Source organism: Arvicanthis niloticus, chromosome 23 (assembly GCF_011762505.2).
Source record: "Arvicanthis niloticus isolate mArvNil1 chromosome 23, mArvNil1.pat.X, whole genome shotgun sequence".
NCBI lineage: Eukaryota > Metazoa > Chordata > Mammalia > Rodentia > Muridae > Arvicanthis > Arvicanthis niloticus.
This window is the reverse complement of record NC_133430.1, coordinates 27651540-27676388: the sequence shown is the minus strand read 5'-3', so window position 1 is coordinate 27676388 and position 24849 is coordinate 27651540. Positions and strand designations below refer to the sequence as shown.

General features: G+C 36.2%; 1 protein-coding gene across 47 annotated transcripts in view; it reads left to right on the top strand.

The window, feature by feature from the left end:
• Positions 1–24849, top strand: part of Nrxn3 (neurexin 3) — a 1548305-nt gene that overhangs the window by 772313 nt on the left and 751143 nt on the right. For all 47 annotated transcript variants that reach the window (XR_013106667.1, XR_013106666.1, XR_013106665.1 and 44 more), the window contains one exon: positions 5357–5476. Coding sequence is in view for 44 of the 47 variants with exons in the window: in XM_076921537.1 (XP_076777652.1) it covers positions 5357–5476 (120 nt within the window). In the remaining 3 variants the exon portion in view is untranslated. The remainder of the gene's footprint in view (positions 1–5356; positions 5477–24849) is intronic.

The window sequence follows — 24849 nt, the reverse complement described above, 5'->3', positions numbered from 1 at the left end:
ATCCATTTGTGGCAGTTGTCAGATTATCATCTAACAACAGCAGAATGAAAGAAACAAACAACATTATGTTTCTTTGGGCAGTAAAAACCAAAGCTAGGAATTAGACAGCACACTAATAACATGCTATGCTGTTCATAGCCATTGTCATCTTTAGTCAAGGTTAGCTGCTATCAAAGGATATACAGTGGGAAACATTGTTGAAAAAGTCCCCCACCCACCATTGTGACCTACATGGCACATCTTTTTAATTTCATTTTTTTCCCAAGAGTTACTACTTATATGGAATAAATATTGAATGGAACATTTATGTTCACTGAATACATGGGCATAAAATATACTTTGCTACTAATATCATTTAGAAATTTTGCTCTATATTTAACCCCATTTTTCATTTGGGATAATTATTTCTCACTATACCTGGGTATGGTAAAAAAAAGAGAATCCTATTTCAATATATGGTGAACCTGAATGTACCTACATTTTTTGTTGGTTTTTTATTTTTTGTTTGTTTGTTTGTTTGTTGAGATAAGATTTCACTGTGTAGCCCTGGGTGTCCTGGACCTCACTTTGTAGACCTAGATAGCTTTGAACTCAGAGATCCACCTGCTTCTGCCTTCCAAGTGCTGAGATTAAAGGTGTATTCCACCAGACCCAGCAGAATGTACCTCATTTTTAAGTTAGAAGAAAAAGCATGGTCTAACATATACTACTTAAAACAAAAAACCCAAACAATCAAACAAACATACCAAAAAGTGAGCTGCAAGTCAAAATTTGTTTATATAAACTACAATTATTAAATTCTAGAGAAAATTATTTTTTTTCAGAAAAAATTGGCTTTAAGCACTAATGAAATAAGTCCTTCCCTCTCCCTCTCTAGCTTCCCTTTTTTTCTTTGCCTCCCTTTTCTCCCACCCTCTCTCCTTCTTTCTCCCCTCTTCTCTCCAACCTCATTTTACTCCCTCTTTCCTTTCCTTCTCTTTCTTCCATGCCTCTCACTGACCTTTCTTCCCTACTTATAATCCTTTATTCACTCACTACTGATTCACGAGTCCTCAATCCATATATAGTTCTCAAACTCATGGGTTGCAACCCTTTAGCAAACATCTATCTCCAAAAATATTTGCACTACAATTCATCATAGTAACCAAAATTATAGTTATGAAGCAGCAACAAAAATAACTTTATGGTTGGGGGTGCCAGCACAATATGAGGAACTATATTAAAAGGCTGCAACATAGGGCAGGTTTAGAAATATTGTTCTAGACCAAATGTTACATTAGAAATACAAGGTGTAAGTGTGAACCCAACAGTACCTCAGCCTTTGAGGGACTAAACATCCAATTGCTATTATAGAACCATTAGAAGAAAACATAGAAAAGGCTCTATAACATTTGTGTTGGCAAGGTTTCCTGTGTAATACTGAAAATACAGAGAACAAATATATATGTGTATAAATATATGTATTTATAAAGAAGTTAGATTATACCAAACTATAAAACATTTGCATAGCAAGAGAATAATTAATAGAGTATGGACACAACCTGTGGATTATGAAGAAACATTTGCAAATCAAATATTCGTTGATAAGTAAATATCTCAAATGTATAAGGATCCCAATTAATCAAGTAGCGGCAAACAAATGATCCATTGAAAATATGGACAAAAGACTTAAATACCAATATGTATCAGGGATATAAAAACCTTTTCACCTCAAATCATTGAGGAAACGGATGTTAAACCATAACAAGTTAGTAACTCATATCTGTTAGAATGACTGTGATGGGAAAAATATGATAAATTGGCAGGAAAATGGAGGAGAGAAAAATCATTATGTTGTTGGTGGGAATGTAAATTAATGCAGTAATTACAGAAAACAGTATGGAAGTTCTTCAGAAAACTAAAAATAGAATTAGCATCTGATCTAACGATACTACTTCTGGGCACATATCCAAGGGAATTAAAATCAATATGTCAAAGAGATGTCTCTATTCTGATGTTCACTGCAACGTTGTATATAATAGCTAAAAATAGAACTGAGTTAGGTGTGGTCTTCAGATAAGTGGATAAAGCAAAATGACTCATATGTACATATTCAGCCCTTAAAAAGTCAGGTACTGAGCTGTGGACATAACTCAGTTGATAAAGTGCTTGCTGTACAAGCACAAGACACCAAGTTCAAGCCCTAGAGCCCTTGTTTAAAAAGGTTGGGAGGTAGCTGGAATAAAAGGGTGGGCAGTGCATATGATTGAAATACATTGTATTAAAATGTATAATGGCAGGGGTGGCTTGAACACGCTCTGCTCTGTCTGAGCTGAAGCTTGAATAATGGATGAGCATGGGTTTTGGAAATCTGCATGAGGGGTTGCTCACCCTCTGGCTCCAACAGGGACAAAAGAGGTTGAGGATCAAGATAGGCCACAAGTCTGGAATAGTAGCCCTGGAATGTAAGACAAGGTGTTAGAAACCTCTGGAGAGCCTGGTATAACTCAGATTTCTGATCCAGCCCTCAAACAGTAGGGCTACCTGGGGCCTGGGAATGTGCTTGTCTCATAAGCTTTGGGATGCCCACTCATGTCATAAGTCAGTGACAACAGTCTGAATATCAGCATGTTAGAGAGTTGGGAACAGAGCTAGTAAACTGTGATCAGAAGACAGCTGGTAGGTAGTGTAACAGAGATAAAAGGTAGGAGACTCCTTGAAAGGAGTTCCATGTTTGGTTGTGAACTGATGTGAAATCATTTAACATTCGACAGGACAGTGATAACACAGCAAGTCATTGAGTGCTACCTGCATGATGTTGACCCTTATGGGATGAGGGGCAGCATAGAAGAATTTGGAAATGATCTGTATTTCCCTCTCTGATTGATTCCTGAGCAACCTTTTAATGAATGCAAAAGATGTACGTCTGTTCTCTTTGCAGACTAAAGTCTTACTTTCTCATTCAGGGTTTAAAAGTATGAGACAAGAAAAAATTATGAAACAAGCAGTTCATATCAGCTTGTTACATATGGAAACACTTTCTTTGAATGCATGCATATCTGATGCAGAAAGGACCTACCCGAACCACAATCCATAACTTCTAAAAAGCATGCAGCAATTGGTCTTTTAATAACAAATAGTTAGAAACAGATACATAGAAAGTCAGGTGCTAACGTAAGTAGAAGATGGCAGAATGTGTAATAAAGTGCTAAATTGAACATTATCACATGGAGACATTAATGCTACAGATAATAGGTGTGTGTCCACTAAGGAGAAAGATCCTGCTTGAAGTTACTGGAGAATGTTTGATCTGGGGGTGTTGTGCAGGCTGGTCTTCAAAAATGGCTAAAATATGGCAGTTAGAGGAGAGGAGAATGGCTTCCCCCTAGATTCAGTAACCATGCAAGGAATTGCTGTGTTTTCTCCAAGTTTCTGCCTTTCAAGGGGAAGCTTTCCATGTGTTTCCGATTCTTGAGCACAGTTGAATTACTAGTCCATTGTCTGGTGAAAGCTGTTTGGCTAGGGATTCCTGTGGATTTCTCAGACACTTTTATCCTTTGAAAGAAGCTGTCCTGATTTGCCATTGTTAATGAAACTTGCAGGACACAATGCTCAAGTTTAAGACCCACTGAGAACATGGCCATGTACCTCCTTTCATCTCCACATGGGGGAACCACATGGCAAATAGGAACTGAAGAAGCCCAGCAGTGGCGCTGTTCCCTCAGTGTTAGTAATTGTCTTGAACTTTCTTATGTCATATCCTAATAGCTTTGCCTCATGAGTGATGGCTTGTTCTGCTTCCACCCTTCATGAATAAATACAAAATGTCTTGCCACCTAGATGGTGAACCCTCTGTAGTACCTGATCTCTCTTGAACATCCTGCATGGTCACATTTAGTGACTGTCACATTCTGTGCCTGTGTGAAGCTTAGCTTAGAAAATGCAAAAGATGCAGTAATTGCAATAAATATATTTTCTTCCCTCTGTCAAGTGCTTTTATGCATTGGTTCATGACTTATGCATTCGTTGAGCCACAGGGCCCATCTCCTTGGCTGAGGAATTTGGGGAATCTGGACTTATCCTGAATTTCACACTATTTTTGCTAGCTCAGATATTACTATTTATACTTACCCCAAGGCTAAAGTATAAGGTAAGAATGAAAAGAGAATGATTAAAGATTGGCTTCAGACTAACCAAAAAGAATGATTTTAATGGTAGTCTGTAGGAATGGGATTGCAAAACTTGTATGATACTCTTTTTTACTCCTGTCTGGGAAAACAAATAGACTCCTAGAAAGCCTTGAAAGTAGATATACTAGCTTATAAATTATGTACATGTACCACTAAACTTAGATAGAATTAGATAAAGACACATAAAATAGAAATAATAACGAAAGAAAATTACCTAGGATTTACTACTTTTTCCTTACAGCAAAAATAATTCTCTTGCATCTTTTAGTCTAGAAACACCCTAGGGACAGACACACCTTATCATGTATATTAAATCTCTAAGTAACAGTGTGCTGCAGTGTGGTAGCTTTCAAACTGTGGGCTGCAGTAGAATTTCCGAAGGTTGTGCAGGTGTATTTTTCTCTCCTCCAAAGTTTCCAGTTCATCGGGTTGAGTGTGAGCCTCAAGTATTTCTAATTCTACCAATGATGACTGTTGTAAAGATTTTACTCTGGGAATCTCTGGTGAAGAGCTAGCCACAGTATTAGTCTCTTTAAAGTAGGCATTATCATTCTTGAAGAAACGTGGGACCTTGGGTAAATTGGTGTAATGCTATAAATCTATGGAATGGAGTTTATCATAATTAACTATTTATGCTTCTGGGGGTACTTAATAACACAATTTACATAAATCGCTTAACACCTATAAGACACAGCACACTTGAGCTAATTTTTCCTCCTTCTCCTCCTTTCTAATTATTATCACTGTAGCATTACAGAATGGATTTAGGGGCTTTTAGTTTTGGAATAAAACATTGTGCTTTATTTCATTAGAATTGCAAGAATACGTGCTTTTTTTTACTTTAGCATTATTCAAGGACAAATTCCTGCTCCAAATGAGGTGTCTTTTAGTTGAATGATAGAACATGAAACTTTTATGCAAAGTCTACCTAAAGGAGAACATGCTTTCAGCCCTCTCCCTTTTCTGTGTAATCATTAATAATGTGTGGCCAAGTATGTATTTCTGTCATACTTTGTATATACTGACTTCTGTTGCATGTGATGGAGTTGATATTTTTGATGGTTGTGTTTTTGAATGTATGGGGGCATGATGGTAGTAGATTTAGGTGATGTCTTAATTGATTACTTTTTAATGTTTGTCCTATTCCTCTTTCTCACCCCACACCCTCCGTTTTTGTGCACTACCAGGACCCAGCACAACCTGTCAGGAGGATTCATGTGCCAACCAGGGGGTTTGCATGCAGCAGTGGGAAGGCTTCACCTGTGACTGCTCCATGACATCATATTCTGGAAACCAGTGCAATGATCGTGAGTGTACAGTTTTTCTACTGGAAATACTTTCAAGTGGTTCTGAGAAATCTTAAAAGGGAATGTAGAAAGTAATGCTACACATAACTGTCCTTTATATACAAACATTTCAAATATTTAAATATGACACACACACAGAGCATATTTAGTTAATGCTGAGAGTGTCTATAATTACTACTTTGTCCTTTAGTGGTGCAGCAGATACACTGATTGATTTGGGTCAAAGAAAGGACTGTTTTTATGGATGTGACCCAATGATGGTACTGAAGATGTTTCATATCATGAGTATCTATTTCTTGTCACCTTGTCACTCTACCTAGTTATTGTGGCATTTTCCTAACCATGGCCTATTCAAGATCTTGTCAAAAGAACATGACTAACCTTAGATGGCCCCTCTGATTGTCTGATCTTTCTAAACACAGCCATCACAGCAGACATGAACATTATAATCTAAACTCATTAGAATATTTGGTTATAAAACAAGTACACAAAGTTACTGGATTAAAGAGTGAAGTCATATTGAGGAATATATATATATATATATATATATATATATATATATATATCCCATTGTGTCTACTTAGTTTCACCTGATTCCTTATTAATCAGATTTTACCATGGGTGTAGGCATCTCTTGTAATTTCCATTTCAGTTTTGTCTTTAGTATGTTAAAGATGAACAAATCAGAGTCTGGCAATCTAGAGGAAACTATTATGTACTAGGATACCTGCAGAAGGGCTTGGCATCAATTGCTTTTGCTGGTTTCCATATTTATGATTTAGAAATGCTATTTTACTATGAAACAGATAGTTATGGGCCAATCCAGTACCAGGAGGAATTGTGCTCTCTGCTTTTTCTTTTCCCTCCAATTTGTCTGTGAAAGATGTACTAGGACACATTTGTTTCCTCTCACTGGTGGCATAATGCCTCTTTAGCCTCACAAGCGTATTCCCATTGCACATATATCCAACAGCAGGTAGGGAAAATGGCCAGGACGAGACTGCACACAGAAGAGGCAAAGAGGTAAGTTTCTCTAATGATCATCGGTGTGCACAACCTTCCGAAGGTATGTATGGATTTTTCTGTCATTGATTTGTTGCTTTGTCATATGGGTCAAATGTTTTCGGGTAAAGATTAACAAAGGCTCTTTCTAGGTTTCTACGATTTGCTTTTGATTTTCCCCAGAGAAAATTATTTTTGAGTGTAACTTGGGCAATTTGTTGATGTACAATGAAGCATTTGGACGAGAATTGGTAAAATGTTATTGCTTTTTATGATATAAGTTTCAAACCATGAATACTTGGAGAAATGTATTTTAGATGTTATATTATTAACAACATTCTTGCATCTTCTGCTCATAGAAGACTTAAGAAAGCAAATCACTCACACATTCAGTTTGGCTTGGCTTCTTTAGGAGAATGTACAAGAACTTCTTACATACCACTGGGGGTGGTATGTTAATAAGGCATATAGCATCTTTATAACTGAGGCAGATAAGTACATAGAATCCAGATGCATTCATTGGATATGACTAGGAAATTTTAACAAAACTCAAGCAAATATGTCAAAATACAAAGTTGACTAAAAGTATTGCAATGTATATTCCTTCATCCAGTGTTTGACATCTGAATTATTTTTAGGATCTTCTCTTTAGAATTAGCATCAAAGCCAGTTTGCCTAGACCCAACCTCACTACTTTATCTTATAAACCATTGGATTTTTTTTTTTATATATTGAACTTGGCTTTTAGAGTTGTAACTTGCTATTTTGTTGCATAAATACCCTTAACGTGAAACTTACTCTCTGTTTTTCTCTGCAATTTTATGTTAATAAATTCATGAAACTTAGTCTATATGAAGAGGAGAGGAATATCATCATTTTGTGTCAGTAGAAGACTTCAGTAAGCTCATGCATTGCATGAATAAAGCTATAGCTGTGTTGGGGAGGGATCAAAAGAAAAAGAAAGGATACAATAAGTTAATAAGAAAAGATAGGAAGGGTAAAAAATATAGAGAAGTGCTAGAATCAGACCATATATAGAAGAGCATAGAGTTCCTTAACGATTAATTGTTTGGGTAACCTACATGTTATAAGAAGCCCATCTTGACTAAATTTAATAAAAAATGTTCATGTTACCAATAAAATAAGTGGGCATTCTGTACAATTTTCTTTATTACCTATCTATCACCTATCTATTTTATCTATTATTTATCTATCTATTGTCTATCTATCATCTATCTATCTATCATCTCCTACATATCTATCTCGGTCTTCCTATTATTTATCTTCCATCTATTATATTTCTTCTATGTATTATCTAGCTTTCTATCATCTATGTATCAATCATATCTTTTTATTATTTACATATCTTCTATTTATGTATCTATGTATCTATCATCTCTATATCTATTTTTCTATCATTTATCTATCTATCTATCCATCCACCTATTTATCTACTTAAAATAAATTATATATCTTGCAATGCTACTGTGATGCTAAGTGAATTGGCTGGATATAAAATCCACTGACCAAAAGCATTTGGTGAAAAGTTTGAATCTGATCTGTCATTTTCTATGAGCCTTGGTGAAACAGATTGATCCTTAATTAGTGGAAAAGAAATCATGTCAATTTATTACTGTATACCTAAAAATAACAACTTGATCAGCAGGGAAATGGCTCAGTTTCATATTTTCCAAAATAGATATTTAGCTGATAATATTCAAGTGTGTTTAAAAATTTATAGAAAAGAATAAAATGTCTGGGTCTTGGATCATTTATTCTAAAGTTGGTTCTAACACTAATGAACTCTGCTGATTCATCAAAGTTGGGTTTTTTTTTTTTCTGTGTAATTTTGAGATTTTGGTACATAGATACAGCTTCCGGGAGTATGATGTACATTTAAACCTTTAATCTATGGTTTGATAGAGCAAGCCTAGATGGCTTTCATTTTTATTTCATTATCCTTTGTGTTTGCATGTTGGGTTGATGAGTATGGTGGTGTGAATATCCACTCACAAAGAGGTGATCATTGTTAAAGTGTGACACATTTTCAGGAACTGATTACTGTGTGTAAGAGTGACTCCCTTGTGTAAGATAGAAAAAGAAATCATAGGATGAGAAACTCAGGTATAATTGATTTACCAACAGCTACACACAGTTTAAGATATGACCTTCTACTGCTTTATGTAAAGGAAATATCACGAGGAACTGTTTCTCTGAAGTCAGCCTTTGGGACCATTTTGATAGTATCAGAAGCAATTTTGAGTTAATGAGGGATTTATGGAAAGACACAGACATTTGCTAAGTAACATTCTCTGAAGACAGTCTTTAGCTCCTCTGAAAATGTCAAACCCAAGAGGCTGACTTCTCTCTGTGCGTCAGTACCATTTGAAGCCTGGCTGATAACACTTCTATTTGAGGATACAGTTAAGGAACTACAAAAGAAATGAAACTTAGTAAAAATGGTCTTTTAATATAATATTTTTTTGAGAATTTAATAATGCATTCAGTGTATTTTGATTATATTCATGCCCAACTGCTTTCTCTAACTCTCATCCCAGATTCATCTACAAACCCTCCCAACTTTCCACCCTTTTTAAACTTATAGTTCAATGTGTCTAATTTGTGCTGTTCATGTATTTCCTTATAGGTTAGACGTGGGTCTATCCATTAGAGCACGATTAGAGTATTGCTAATACTCCAGGGGACTGACCCTTAAAGAAAACAGATTCTCTCTCCCCTAGAAGCCTGCCTAGCAGCCATCATTATCAATGGCTTCCCTGCGAGGGGTAGGTGCTTATGACCCTACTTCTCTTCCAGCTAAAACACAGTGGTTCTTACAGAAACATTCTTTTCAGAATATATTATATATATAATTTTAAGCCAGGACCAGGAGGCTGGGAAATTCTAGCATGCTCTCATCATTACACTGTCAGGAGAATCTAGAATCCTTTACCATATTGTCTGACAGTACAACTCCCATTCGAAGCTTGCTGTTGACTTCTGTCTTCCACATTGCACAAAATCTATGTTCTCCAAACAGCTGTATAAATTGTCATGTCTAGGAACTTCATAAAAACATCTCCTTCAAACATTTTTCCTCTCCCCTTTACTGTGTTCTTACCATGGACCAGGTTTGTAACAACATTTGGAGTTGCAGACAATTCTCAGATTTTGTTATTCCCTTTGTGCTCTAGAGATGTACATATAGGATAACCCAGGTATACAAGCCCTGAGCACACATTGGTTGCCTGGCTTTAGGAATGAGGCACTTGTATTGGCTTTGTGGGATGAGAAGGACATTAATGTTGGGTCTCGAGTACCTCTCCCATGCTATACAGTTAACTGTACATTGCAGGCTACTTGGTGAAGAAATTGCTGGGTTCACACTGGCATGTGATAATAGATGTTCTTTGAGTTCAACAAATCAATAGTGAGCAGCTGTGGATCGTGCAGATCGTGGAGCGTGAAGCACCTTTTCAGACAGTTTTCTGCAGGAGTGGCTGTTAAGCTGCACTGCTGGCCATTGATTGGCCTTTTGCTTTTTATTTATTGTGTTGGTCTATTTATTTTTTTAATGTCAGTTGGCGTATTGATTAAAACTGTTAAAAAAGAAAAAACACTTCCCATCTAGGCTTTAAAAAGCTCCAGCAATATCTACATTATTTACTATGCAAACAAGTGTGTAGATGTATGTATATTAATTTGTCTCTAGGCTTTCTATGCATAAATAAGTATCATAGTTGTAAAGTACATTTATGTGTTTGGTTATATGTTTCCAAGCCTCTGTATTATCCTTTTCATCCATCTATCCAATAAGCCTTATTTGAGTTTACTTGTAAGACAATTACTTGTTGTCCAGAATAGTCTTCATATTTTATTAACTAGACACATATTTCCTATTCACAGACACAGTCATGAATAAGACATGACAGTCTCATGGGGAAGACACATATCAAAGTATTTCAGTAGAAAATAAATGAGCACTTTATGGTCAGAAGTCATAAAGTAGAGTAAAGATAACTGGGTAAGGGGGTTAAAACTCCATGAGGAAGTGCAGATGCTCTTAGGGACATTTCTGTTGAAGAATACACCTGAAAAATGTGTAAGTGGCTAGTAGGCAAATATGGTGCAGAAGAGAAGAGCCACAAAGGAAAAGGAGCATTCCATCTGGCAAGTGGGATCAGATGCCTCTCACTGTTTACAGCGGACATACTCTTCTCAGAAATGCTTTTCTAAGCATCATATAGTTAGGATTATACATCTTTAAACTGTATTCTTTGATTTACTTGATTACTATTACATGTTAGGTACTTTAAAAATATAAATGGGCTTATTGCATTTCCTAATCACTTTTATTAGAACCCAAATTGTATTTCTTGATGAAGAATCCCAATTCCCCTTTAATCTCTTACTGTGCCTTAGATGTGTAGAACCTGAGTCTTGACTAATATTATTTTATTATTGATGAACATTGATCTTGGAAATTTATTTGTAATAAACTAAAATTTAAAGATGCCTGTTAGTATGTTTAACTTATTATAAAAGGTACACAGTCGTTAACTAATTTGCTTTAGAGTAAAACTGACTGGAATGCCAGTCGTGTCTCTGACACTGTGAAATTTAATTGTTGATTCAGCTTTTTGAAACATTGGTTTAAGTAGGAAGACACTACTAATTAGAGGCATGGTGGTAGATTTATTATTATACTAATAAGATATTTGACATTAGTTAAGTCCTCATCATATTCTACCCTAGGACATTGATGAAGATGCCTTTATTTCTTTAAATGTCCCAAGTCCCTAAGACTAGGACATCATTTCTTGACTGTGGCACAGAGAAAACTGAAGTCATAGGAAGCAGCTGAATGAATTCTTGAATCCAGGTCTGCTTGATATAAAAGATCACATTCCCATTAGCTTTGATTTAATGTGGTAATTATTAGAAAATAAAAGCTGAAATTGTGCATTAATTATTGGGCAAAGGTACTTAATTCCAGGTGAACACACCTTCAGGTTCAACAAAATCATCTAACATGAAGAATTGGCTCTTTCTTGTAGTTTTATCGTCTTTTAAAATTCTGAACCTTGTAAGAGTTTCTGACTTAACATCTAGGTGAGGCATTTGGAAATAGAATTTCCTAAGTTATTATGGAATGAGAAGAGTTCTCTGTATCCCCAGCTGTTTATACTCATGGTCTCTAGATTAGAAGATTTCCAGGTTACCTTACTTATGTGTGTATGTATTTTATGTGGATAAATATCTTCATGGCAGAGATACATGTGCTCATCCATGTGGAACCCAGAGGGTGATTACCCTGTATATTTCTCTACTGTTCTCCACTTTGTAGTTTTTGAGACAGGATCCTTCACTGAACCGGAGCTCAGTATTTTGGTTAGGTTGGCTGGCCAGGAAGTTCAATGGATTCTTGTGTTTCTGCTTACCTGGAGCTAGGATTCTAGGGATGTGCTACCATGTCTGGATTGTTATGTGGGTATTGGTGGTCTGAACTCAGGTCTTCATGTTTTCATGGCAAGCACATTACTAATGGAGCCATCTCCTCATCCATAACTTACCTTAACTATGAAGCATAGTAGAACAGATACTGGTGTGGGTTGGCGAGGTCGGCTGTATTTATACCTTGACACTCTGTATCTATGCTACCTTGGAAAAATTAATTTCTGTATGGCTCCAAGAAACAGGTGTGTACAGGACCCACCTTAGAAGACTATTATAAATTGAGTCATGTCTGAAGTGTGAGACACGCACATGTAATAATAGCACTCATAGAACTATTATTTAAATTAAATTTAAATTTAAAAACACAGCACATACAGATGTAATTGTCACAAGGCTAAATACAATGCTTGTGCGAAAATAAAATGAATGTGTACCAAATTCGTTCAACTTCAGAACACAGGAGACACGATAAAAGTGTAAACCACATAGTGTTAAGTGAATATATATGCATTCAAAAGCCTAAGAATGCAAACTTAAGAGATTTAATAATGATGGAAGAATAGCAGCGTTTTAAAACAGTCTCTTGTGTTGTTACATTTATCCCTGAGCATATGTATATCCAGTGAACAGAAATCAGCAGGCTATATCCCTGCCCCCAAATAAAGAGTAAACACTGGTGTTAGAGGCAACTACATCGTCCCATGGATGTAAAGATTGCTTGTGTGGGTCTGGTACGCAGTGTTCTTAAATGATCTTCAAAGGCATATAGTTATTTGTCTTGTAGTTTTCATAATTTTGTAGAATTTGGGACCAAGATTGCTATTTGCTATGTATTCAAGTTTGAATTCTTTTTTATTTGGATATCTCTCACTTGCTCGTTTACCTTGTACTAAAACACTTCACTGTGCTAATCATTGCGCTCAGTTTATTTTCTACTTTTTTTTTCCCACTCTAACCTTACAACAACCCTTGAAAATAAGTACTACTGTGATCCAGTTAGTTAAAAGAAAGACCAAGATGCATGGTGTCAAATGATTTGCTCAAAGTGAAGAATCTGTTAGGTAAAAGGACAAAGGTTCTGAGTTCTATTTACCTCTAACTGTGGGGACTTACCTAACAATGTTTTCTGGATTTGTCAGTGGAAACTTCCTTAGGAGGGCACTTTGGAATACACAGGGCTTTAGGCTCAGATTGTCTACACTAATTAACTATATTTCTTGATATTGTGTATACTGTATTTCTAGTGCTACATTATTATTTGGGGAAGGCATATATGCATCTGTATACATGTGTATGACATATATGTATACATTTATTTGTTTTAAACAAGGACATCATCAGGACTGATTTTCTCAGGTAACAAGACGAGAATTTTCAAATGATTGTCGTTCTGCATCTTCAGTAGCTGTAGGCAGGCAGGGACTAACAAAGGAGTTGTTAGAAAGGCTTAGGGGGACCACAAGGAACCATAAAGAGAAGATCTGGAAGGTAAGGCGGATACAAGAGAAAAATGCTTGAGTAGACAGCTGCAAAGGTATTACCCAAACTCACATCCTGGAATCTGTATCCTATTCTTGTTCTCACAGACCTTAAGGTCTTAAGGCAGAGGGAGTTCAGAGAATTCCAGGTCAGCCCAAGAAACTTTTAGATCAAGAACATACGAGCAAACATGCTTAGGACCAGTTCCATGGATAAAGTTTTTAAATTCTATTCTGTTGTCTATGACAATCACTTTTGTGTATCATTTACCTTGTATCAGAGGACATGGAATGTCCTCATGTAAAATGACAACTGATACTAGCATACATGCAATATCAGATGCAGCAGGAATCAGGGTTGCTTATACTTTCGGTATCATATAGCTTTCCATAAAAATGAGTAGAGATTCAGGCAAAACATTCTTTTTACAAGTCCAAATGACAATTACACATATAACTTAAAGAGAAATAGTCCTCATGGTTCAGGGTCTTACAGTTTGTCAGGGGTTATTATGAGTTGTTGGAGTTTGTGGCCTCAGTAATTTTATTTCTGTCAGCTTCAGCATGATGTAATTTTTTTTTCATTTTGATCAAGTTACTTGTTGACAGTGTTGACAATGATCTTCCAAAAGCCTGTTGGTTCACAGAAGATAATTTTTATATTGCCTTGTTAGGTACAAGGACAGGTCTCATCCAGGTATAATTTTAATGTATCTTTTCAACAGAGACTCATATTCCTACATTTATTTTTGCATCTAATGGTAAAATTATGTATGTATACAAACTAGTTTGTCTTGTCCTGTACAATAGAGCTACCAAATATAATTCCATTCCATTCTCTCATCTCTCTTCAGTATTCTTTTTTTTAAAGTTAGTAAAGTCTTTTTTGATTGAGATAAAATTCATAGTTAGCAAAATGCATGAACCATACATGTATAATACTAATAAGCACATGCACAGAACCAACACCCTAGTTATATGGGAAGTCTCATCTTCCCAGAGATTTCCCTTGTACCTCTTCTGGTTAGTTAGTGTCATTCTACTCCCAACTTTCCGTCTTTGAATTGCTACCAGCGTACATTTTCACCTATTTTTGAGATGTAATTTGAAGCTTGCAGTCTGTGATCTTTCATGTGTGTTAGTTCTTAGTTCTGTGTGATCTTTCAGAGTCTCTCCTAACTGTTAGCCATATCTCATCTCTAGGAAGCAGTTGGACTCCATCTTAGGACCCCATCTGTACTCTTGTGCCTAGAAATTTGCTCAGGAAAATAGGCGGGGATTCACCATATGGCTTGGTTTCTTTCTCTCTTTTTTGTTTAGCAAGCAGATTTGGTCTAATGTCAGGAGGCTCACAGAATGTTATTTTTCCTATTCTCTTTCCCCCATCCATTGAATCAATTGTTGCGATCCAAGCTCCTGTTTCACTTAGTTGCAAGAAGATGCTAAGTTTTTTTTTTTTTTTTTTCTTTTTTTCATTCTGCCTTGCTTCATCTTCATTGGGACAAAGTAGGAATTGGGGAGGAGAATATAACCGGCAATATGCTGTGCTTTAAGCTACAAAACCTCAGAATAATTTCAAGCTTCCCATCAGCACCAGCAGGTGGTGTGGCATGACCTGAGACTGAATTGATTTTTCTATTGGAAAAGACTCCAATTCCAGTTATAGGCATTCTGATATCAAAGAACCCTCTGCAACTAAAGAAAATGCTCTAAGGAGCTGCATAAAGCTAGTTAAATCCTGCAAATGTGTCTCCAATCAACGTTTCTCCATCTGAGTTTCTGTTCTGAGGTCCCTAGAGCTTTTTCCTTCCAGCCCACCAATAATACTTGATTAAGCTCAGTGGGGCAAAGATGGATTTGGCTTGAGCAACTAGTCATTTTTATTTTTTTTTGTTTTATTTAAATGATGGTTTGTTTTCTTTTCTATGTTTATGCTGAGGGTCTTTGCTACCTGATAAATGCCACCTTGCCAAATGAGATTATAAAATGTTTTCAAACAGAGAATTCAGAGACATCAGCAAAGTAGATATGTTGTGGTTTCTATGTTTCAGCCATTGATTTCTCTGTTTGATCTCCAGATGTGCATCCATACACAGTATCTTCTGCAGGCCTACGACAGAAGAGATCGTGCACTGGCAGTGCCTTTTGGTATTAGTTACAGTATTCTTTACTAACAAAGTTATACAGGTCAACTCTCAATAGCCTGGAAAAAATATCAATTTAAAAAAGCAATAGTTAAAAAATGTATAATTTTTATCAGTTTGATCTTGCTTAGAATATACATCGTCAAGCACATAATAGATACTCAAAAGCAAAGGTCCTAGTGTTCTTTTTATGAAATGAACAGTGTTTCCACCATGACTGGGTATATTCTTGCCAGAAGGAGTTCATTTAGGCATGCAAGAGTTATAATGAGTGTCTCAATATATAATTTTCTTCTTTGGATGGAAAATGGAAATGTCAAGACGTTTTAATATTTTCCCCTGGTTTTCCTTCCCTCTCACAGAAAAACTTTTCAGTTATTAAGCTGTTCTACACAGACATTTATATACAAGTGAAATGGTTTTTTGAGGATAGTGGTTATAGAGACAGGGCTCTTGGAGTACATGTATGAAGAGACCTTCATGGGCCCAAATGTTTTTATTTTTTTCTTTCTATGACACACACGGAGGCTTATTTCTTCTGATGAGATTTTTTCCTGATAGTCTAGTCCTCTGAAGATCCACTGAGATGGTGGGACATTCTCATCTAAACAGTGTCAGCTTCTCCTGAGTTTTACATTGAACAAACCAATGTGATACAATTTAAGAGGTTAGCTGCTCTATAGACTGAAAAACACAGAACATAAAGGCTCGTTGATTCTTGCTCACCTTGGCTATAAAAATTTTATGTCTCTACAGGACAATCCATCCAAACCTAGCAAGGCCTTTGTAATAGCACCCAGGATTCTACGTAGAAAATGAGTGTATCTGACTACAAGGTAGCATTCCAGACAATTCACAAGATGCTCTTTGGATTCAATTCCTAGTGAGATCTAATTTTTTAAAAAATGTCCAAGGTATTCTAATATGAGAAAAGTCAAATACACATATATATTCATAAAAATAAGGACCTAGGCAAATATGCATATTATAAACAATTACCAAATTCCTGTAGGATACTTTTTCTCTGATTTTTCTAATGTAACTTCTCTATCCAAACATCTTTGCTTCTGAGTTTTCCTGACACATATATGAACTTCAGATTGCCTATCAGACAACTTGAAAGACATGTATTTCCACAACGGTACAGATATATGACCATGTGTGTCACACACCAGGTATCTCCCTGCCTTCAAGGATGCTTGGCAGCAAGCCTTATCCTATCTGAATTCTTGATATGTGTGGTATAATTTTATCTTGAGAAAAAGACTTAGGCAGGGAGTTGTCAACTGGAATTTATTTATGCTTAAGCATAAGCCTTTTTTCGTCTCTGCTGACCTACAATTCCCAACTGCCCGCTCTATCCTGCCACTCAAGTATGTCATAGAGTTAACTCTCACATCAGAATCTTGGTTCTAGAGGTGCTAGCAAAGGGGTACTGTGGGGAAAAACAGCTCTTAGAAAAATAGTTATGTATATAAAGAATGCATTAAAACAAGAGAAGTTAGCCAAATAAACCTTCAGCAGTGTTAACAGCTTTATTCAAATTCCTACACTACACCTCACATATTTCCAACCTCTAACTTCTTTAATTTGCATTTGGATTAATTTAGCATATTTTCTGATTACCTAACACTTAATGAACAATAAACACAGCTATAACCAAATTTCACAGCTATTTCTCAGTGTGGGGTAACATTTTGCAATTAGTTATATTTGGTTTCCTAGGTAATCTGTGATTACAGCTATATTTTCTAAAGCTTGTCTCCTGTCACATTGAATAATTTAGTGGTAGAGTCTTCATGCCTATTGTAATGGAGGAAGGAGAACACTGCTTTGAAGTGATGATGTCGTAAAAACCAACTGGTTAACAACTGGTGCTTTAGGATGGGTTTCTCTGTGCTGTTCCTTATTGTTGGTCTCCATGCTTTTATTTCTGAAATCCCCCCTGTTTTCTGGTTCCTGGTAAATCATCCCCTAAAACCAATTATGAGTTTTACTTCATTTGTTCAAGAACAGCTAAGGGCCTCCTTGTCAATGTAGGATAGTCTCTACACTTGACTTTCAAGGTCTTCTATGATCTTTTAAAACAGTCTCATCCCTTTTTAATAATAATAGGCTGTTCTATCCTCAGGTAAAGCCAACTTCCTCCCTGTGTTCAGTCATGGTCTGTGGTGATTATACTCCCCACAGCTTTAGTATGTCCCCTCTTCTGAACCTCAAGCACTCTGCAGAAGTCTCCCTGACTCCCTTGAATCCTCTTGCTTCTCATATCCACACTGATCTCTCCTCCTGTATCTACTGCATTTCCCCCTCCCCGCCCCCAAATTCATAGCAGTTAGGCTGAGTGCTCAAAGGGGATTCATATGAATACAACAGTGAAAAGATGGGACTTGAACCTTGCTTCCTTTCCTTCCTAAAATATGGCCTTCAGCAGGTCACAGGCTCATGATATGTGTTGTTACCATGTGAACACACTTGGAAATAATAGAAGAAAATCAGAGCCTGACCTGTAAACGTGGCTTTGCAAGGAAACAGGTGAGCATTTATGTTGCACGTCTAGAGCTTATATTAAAGTGCTACCAACAAGTAACAATTAGAAATCTGATCAGACCAGTCATCACTGTTGTCTGTTACCATAGTCCCTAGAGGCTCAGCCTTCCTACCCTTCACTCCCTATCCTTTCCTCTAATGTTGAGGGTGACTTGTTTTCAGCATTGTGTGAGTGGCAGGGTTACTGGGATTAGGTTATTCAAGTAGCACAGATGTTCATAAATTCTAGTTTAAACTTGAGACACATCATCAGTGAGCCTGTACAATTTGATAAAAAGATTTTGGAGGATGCTACTTTCTTTCCTGCAATTGTTTTAAATGACTTAATACTTGTATAGTCTTCTAAGCACACCCCAAAAGATTTTGGACCTTCAGTTACTGCTTAGAATATGGAATTATTACTTGTTAGTCAGTCTTTGGCTCTTGTCACTTGTAAGACTGAGGGGACAAAAATCACAGTCCTTGCTGGCTATGTCATTGGCAGATCTTAATACATATTTAACTCTATAGATATTAACTTGTTAATAAAACCCCTGTCTTAAAGTCATGAAAATTAACCCACTTTGACTTCCACAGTGAATTATTGAAGATGGTAATCTTATAGCCAACTTTCCCAAGATGTGAAGGCCAAAGTAAGACCATGTTTAGTGTTCATCCGCTTTAGTTTTGGACATGAGATCAGGAAGTGAAATGCCCATAGCTGTATCTCTTAGTCTCTATCTACAGCAAAATTATGTATAGAAAAGGAAAAATACAGAAAACCAGACCTATGGGGTTTCTGGCTTATTATCTCTGTGTCTTAATGTGCTAATTGCTGCTTGCCATAGGAAGATGCTTGCATATTGATTCCAGTGAGGTCTAATTGAACAGAAAGCCTTGTCTCAGGGACACTGCTACCTCTGTCTTATCCAGGAGCTCTCCATAATGGACTCAGCTGGGAACACTGGAGATGTGACCAAAACTTTAATCATGGTGATTTTGATAATCAGTTCCAATGAATAGAATGCTGCTATCTCTATGGAGCCTATGAATTGATAGTATCTGAGAAAGGGAACTATGATTATGATTGCTTAATATGTTGGAGAGGGATTGGTGAAGAGGGAATGTGAAGGAGAAATTTCATCCATCTTAAGATCTGGCAATTATAAGAATAACAGTATAATATAATGCTGATATCTAGTTTGTCTTGAGAACTTGAGAATTTAGGTTGAATATGTAGATGCTGAAGATTTAAATTCATTATAGAGTGTCTTCATATGGGACTGATTTTTCTTTATATGGTAAGCTTATTAATTCAATGAAAGTGGGTCTGTTGTTCTTCTGAGCCCGTGTAGAATAGATACATAGCATTTATTCTAGTGACAAATATTTGATGCCACATAATGCTGCAAATAACTAACAGATCAGTCTCACATGAAATCTTTGTTAGTTTATGAAATATGTATTTTCTTATCATGGATGAAGCACTGTATAGATTCAACATCCCATAGTGCTACAAATATAGCATCTCTAGGCAGTCTTCAGTGGAGGATCTTTTTCTTTAACCTTTCCTCTTGGTCTTAGAACTTGATTCTATAACCAATTCATCAGTGATCTTTGTTCCTCAGAATTGCCTGTCTTTGATGATGTTTTCTAAGCCTCTATATCAGTATCTACTGATCTTCAGGATGTAAATTACATTGTAGAGTTGACTCAGTAGAATAATAACCTTGCCTAGCATGTGCAAGGCCATGGATTTTATCCCCAGCAACAGCCTAACACACACACACACATACACACACAAACACATTAACACACACACTACATATGAGCACACACACGCATACATGCACATGCATGCACACACACAAACACACACACACACACACACACTCTCTCTCTCTGAATAATAAATAAATTAATAGATACTCTCAACAGTCCACATTTTTTCCTTCCCCAATTCTTCCACCCTTTGCACTGTTTTGATTGATTTCATCTTTTGTGTTATATATATTTCTTATTTTCTGATAACCCAATTTCTTCTAACACAGGAACCTTAGCAAAGAGAATTTCCCTTGTTGTAACAACCTCCTAAGTTCTCATCTTTGTTTGCCTTTAGGCACTGCAACACAACCTTCTATTCCTGTTGTCTTGAAGATTTTATTTGTTTCTACATGCCATTTGGAGTTCCTATTCAGTAATAGGAAAGATGCTCTCATAATATTCCACAGCCTTTGTTTTAAGACCTGTCATCCTTACCCAAAGTCAAGTCACACTGTTATTGATTTGTCATCACCTGCTTCATGGCTTAGTGTCATTTTTGCCACTTTGTTCCACTGCAAATCTATATATTTTTTAATATCTTGAATGTGTTTCCTTTTGTACCTATTCTAGCTTTTCCTCTAAATTCTGTCCTGGTTTTCTCCTGTTCAACAGTAGTCTTGTTCTCTCTTCTTTTCTTTGCTTATCATTTCCCCAGCAGGTGTCATCTAATGTGAGCCTTTCTTCATATTTCTTACTGTCAAACTGTAGCTTTATATTTAGGTGCCATGTATCTTTACAGCACAGTAATTAAGATGCTTTAAGAGTTTTCTCTAACATAGAGTTTCACTATAAATCTTCTAGCCCATGCTTTCACAAATCTTAACACCTGGAGGAAACAAAACTTTTCCAAATGGGCCAAAAATTCTGTGGCTGTTGGACCCACCCTTTTGATTAGTTCACCTGGGCCTTGAACTAATGGATTATTAATGTAGTTTTTACATGTTTGTTCATAAATCGATTCTTTTTCTAATTTGGGTCAGGACTATGTGATCATTTCAGTTATAAATTGCCTTAGTATACTGTCAGTTATCAAAACCTTGGCTCTCTTGTTCATTTGTTTCAATGAACTAGCTTTCTATGAGTTACTTATCATAAGTGCTCATCTATTATTTTGGCTGTATATGTTCAATTCTATCAGGTCAGTAAAATTGATTATTCATCCTTGTGTTGCTGATACTTTATATAAAATCTGGCAGAGTGTGAATGTTAATGCAGTTTTAGTAAATACATGCAATGCATCTGAAACTTTGATGGCAAGGATTATGTTGGTTACCATGACATAGATATGATAAAAAACATGTTTGAGAAAAATCAACTTGAAAATAGCAAATGTTCATTTTACCTCACAGTTTCAGAGGGTTTGGACCACGGTCAATTGGCTGTGAAACTTTGGTAGTATAATGCACAGTACAGAACATGTGGTCAGGACAGTGGTTCTCAACATGTGGGTCATGACCCCTTTTGGATTAACATATCAGATATTCTGCATATCAGATATTTACATTATGATTCGTAACAGAAGCAAAATTAGTCATGAAGTAGTAATAAAATATTTCTGTGGTTTCTCTTATGTTAGGAGGGGCATATTATAGGGAATCCTGAGTACTTAGAAGAAAAAGGGAGTTGAAGGGAAGCCTACAGTAAAAATTACAATGCTATATCCTAAAGTTTGTGATAAACTTTTAATTCTTGTACTTGATCGTTCATGTTTTTTCCAAGAAAATACTTTTTGTTCTAAAAATGACTTTATATTTAAATATTTCCTCTCCCATTCAAAAATAAAATCTATCTCAACTTATCTCACATAGCCAGAGTAATATGGGCTATATAATAACTATATGTACCATTTTTATAGACATGAAGTCCAATGTATACATTTCTTTATGCATATCTTTATGTCTGATCTACTCTGCCCAAGCTCATTGTTATGTGGAAGAAACAAAGTGAACAAGAGAGGATGGTAGAAAACGCCAGGGACTGCTTGGAGAATAGAACATTTAATTGTAGTCAAGCAAGGAGAAATCACAGCAGTAGCACTCTGTTAGTGAGATCCAGATGAGTCTAGAAGCAAATGGTTTCTGAGGGAAAGAATTGCCCTACTTTTTAAAATGTTTCTGTGATAATATTCCTCCACAAAAGCAACTTAAGGAAGAAAAGATTGATTTGGTTCACAATTTCAGGTTACAGTCTATTACTCTTGGGGAATTGGGGCAGCTGGAACTTGAATCAGTTAATCACATTACATCAGCCGTCAAGAGCATAGAGCAATGAATTGATGGATAGATTCTACTGGTTGGCTCGCCTTCTTCATTTTTATATACCTCCAGGATTCCCTTTATAGGGAATGAAGCTACCCACAGTGGCTATGCCCTCCATTTTCTCTAAAACAATCAAGATAGTTACCTAGAGATATGCCCACAGGCAAATCTTGCTCAGACATTCTTTAATGAGACTCTTTTGCCCAGTGATTCTAGATTGTGTCAAGTTGACAAAATTAACCATCACGAGTACTAAGGGAAATTTTTGCATAAGGGTATGAGTTGACCAGGACCTGCCTTAGAAGAATTGCAGACAGTGTATGAGTGGAAGCTGAACAAAGAGAGTAAGCCTTGTGGAGAGTAAACATCACTCATCTGCTCAGTACAAAGAGCTAAATCATGTCTCAGTGTCTGAAAGAGTGGATTGAATGAAAGTTTCAAAGAACATTGAGTGAAAGCAGGAAAGGCAATAGGAGGATACTATAGTGAGTAGGACATTTTGACACTAGGATTTTGACAATAAAAGACTTAGGTCTAGTCTCAGCTTAAAAAAACAAATCAAGCCACACAAAAGCTGATAGTAAGGTCTAATAATCAAAGGATTGGTAGAGTGGTTAAAATGTAATAAATCTATTCCATTTATAAACTTTAAAATTTAGGCATTACTACATTTTCCCTTTATATTTGCTTGGATTTATAATTAATAGATTTTATAAGTCAAAAATAATTCACTTAGAGGCACTAAACATCTTTTTGTGTTACTCAGACAGCACATAAATTACATGGCTGGGATTTATGTGTGTTGGACTTAGAGGTATCAGATAATGTTTGTTATATGATTTCTAGTAAAATGAATTGTGAGTTTTTTGACTGAAATATAATTTTAATATCCTTTGCTGCATATGGCTGAAAAAAGTTCATTCCAAGTTCATTTTTTTCTCCCTGATGTAGGCTAAGTTCTGCTACTCTTGCCAGGCTCTAGGCAATTATAATGAAGAAATTCCAGGGAGCCCTGAGGACCTTTCCTTCAAATACTTGCTCACCTAGAGTGCTTGAGGCATTCAATACTATAACTTCCTGCATCTGTTTGAAATATGTACATTATTTCATTTTTATGGGAACAGATTTTTGACCACTTGGAGTGTGTAGATAATCTTTGCTGCAGTGTAAGAAATTTTTGACCTTAAAAAATATTATAGAATTCTAGACCCCCCGAATTTATGTAGCAAAGACTTAAGGGATGTGTATACATACTCATTTTGGTTTCTTCCTTCCTACTTCTTCTTTCCTCTCTTCCCTTTGGCTGCTATTTCCAGTTGGTTGTAAGAATTCCCAAGGCACCAGCACTACATTTTCTTGCATCATATTTTTATAATTTTGTTAGAGCTTGTGCACATTGAAACACAAAGCTTCAGCTCTTTAGTCTAGCTCTTGCTCACAGTTGACCTGGGTCATCTTTTCTGACAGTTGCTTGTATTGGGCTAAGCTTTCAGGTGGAGTGATGCTAATACAGGTCAGTGATGATACATCCGGGGGATTTATATCCCAGCAGGAAGCCTTGGCATTTCCTTTTGTTAAAGAACAACAGAAGGCAAGATAAAGTGTTTGCAGATTGGATTAAGAGGGATGAACTTATAAATTGTGGTCATCTACTCCCCTGAGAAGGTAGGCATAAGGTAAAGCATGATTTGCTTCTGTGTTAATCCTATGATTTTCTGGTCCCATGGCTTAGAAAGTTGAGGATTTGTCAAGTAGTTAAGGGACAACCCAAGGTTACTTAGATTCTCTGATTTTGTTTAGAAGTTCAGAAAATAAACCCTACCACTTTCAGATATCTGCATAAGTATGTTTCAATATTTTGGGGGTCTCAAGAAAAGTTATTTCTCTTTGAGAAATTAAAAAAAAATATTCCTATAAATCAGTCTGTTATACCTTGCCACTTAAAATAGCCATAGTATTTTTTTTTTAAAAAAAGCATGACTTAATATTAAAATTATGAGAAAGTTCAAGTATACAGAAATTAAAGAAAACTGTCTTTGCCTTTGTAGTAAGTGTAAATATTTTGCTTCATTTGATCAATACTGCAATTTATAACTTGCAAATTATATGCAATGATGAACAAATGAATATTTAAGAGACAGATTCTACCTCCAGCCTCTTCCCAATCTTTGTTTTCTTTAATGAAAGTCCACACTGTAAGTTAAAGTCTTTCCATTGGTGTTGGTGGTTCAGGGTTAGTGGGATTCTTAACATGGGGGCTTGCTACTTACATGCATGATAAATCCAATTGTCAGGACTGGACAGGAGAGACCCCTCCCATTCCCTGGGAAGTCTATAGCAGGTGCTTGGATGAAGCAGTTATTCAATTTCTAGCTTATAGAACAAGGGTCATCCATCATGATCAAAGAAGAATATTTCATGCCATCCACCTCTGGTGAGGACTGCAATAAATATTGTATCCACTCCCCCACTTTGTTTCCTGCTCTGATTAAAATTCACCTTATAAACAGATAGGATGGCTTGAGATTATGAAATCAAAACACACAAGAATTATTCAGTCTCTGTTGCTCATTTTCTCCTCTGTGAATAATATCTGCTGACAGGTGACCAGTGAAGCCATCTGTCTCTTTATTACACAAGCCTGTGGTGGGTCCAGTCTCCTCTGCCCTGGAGTTAAATGG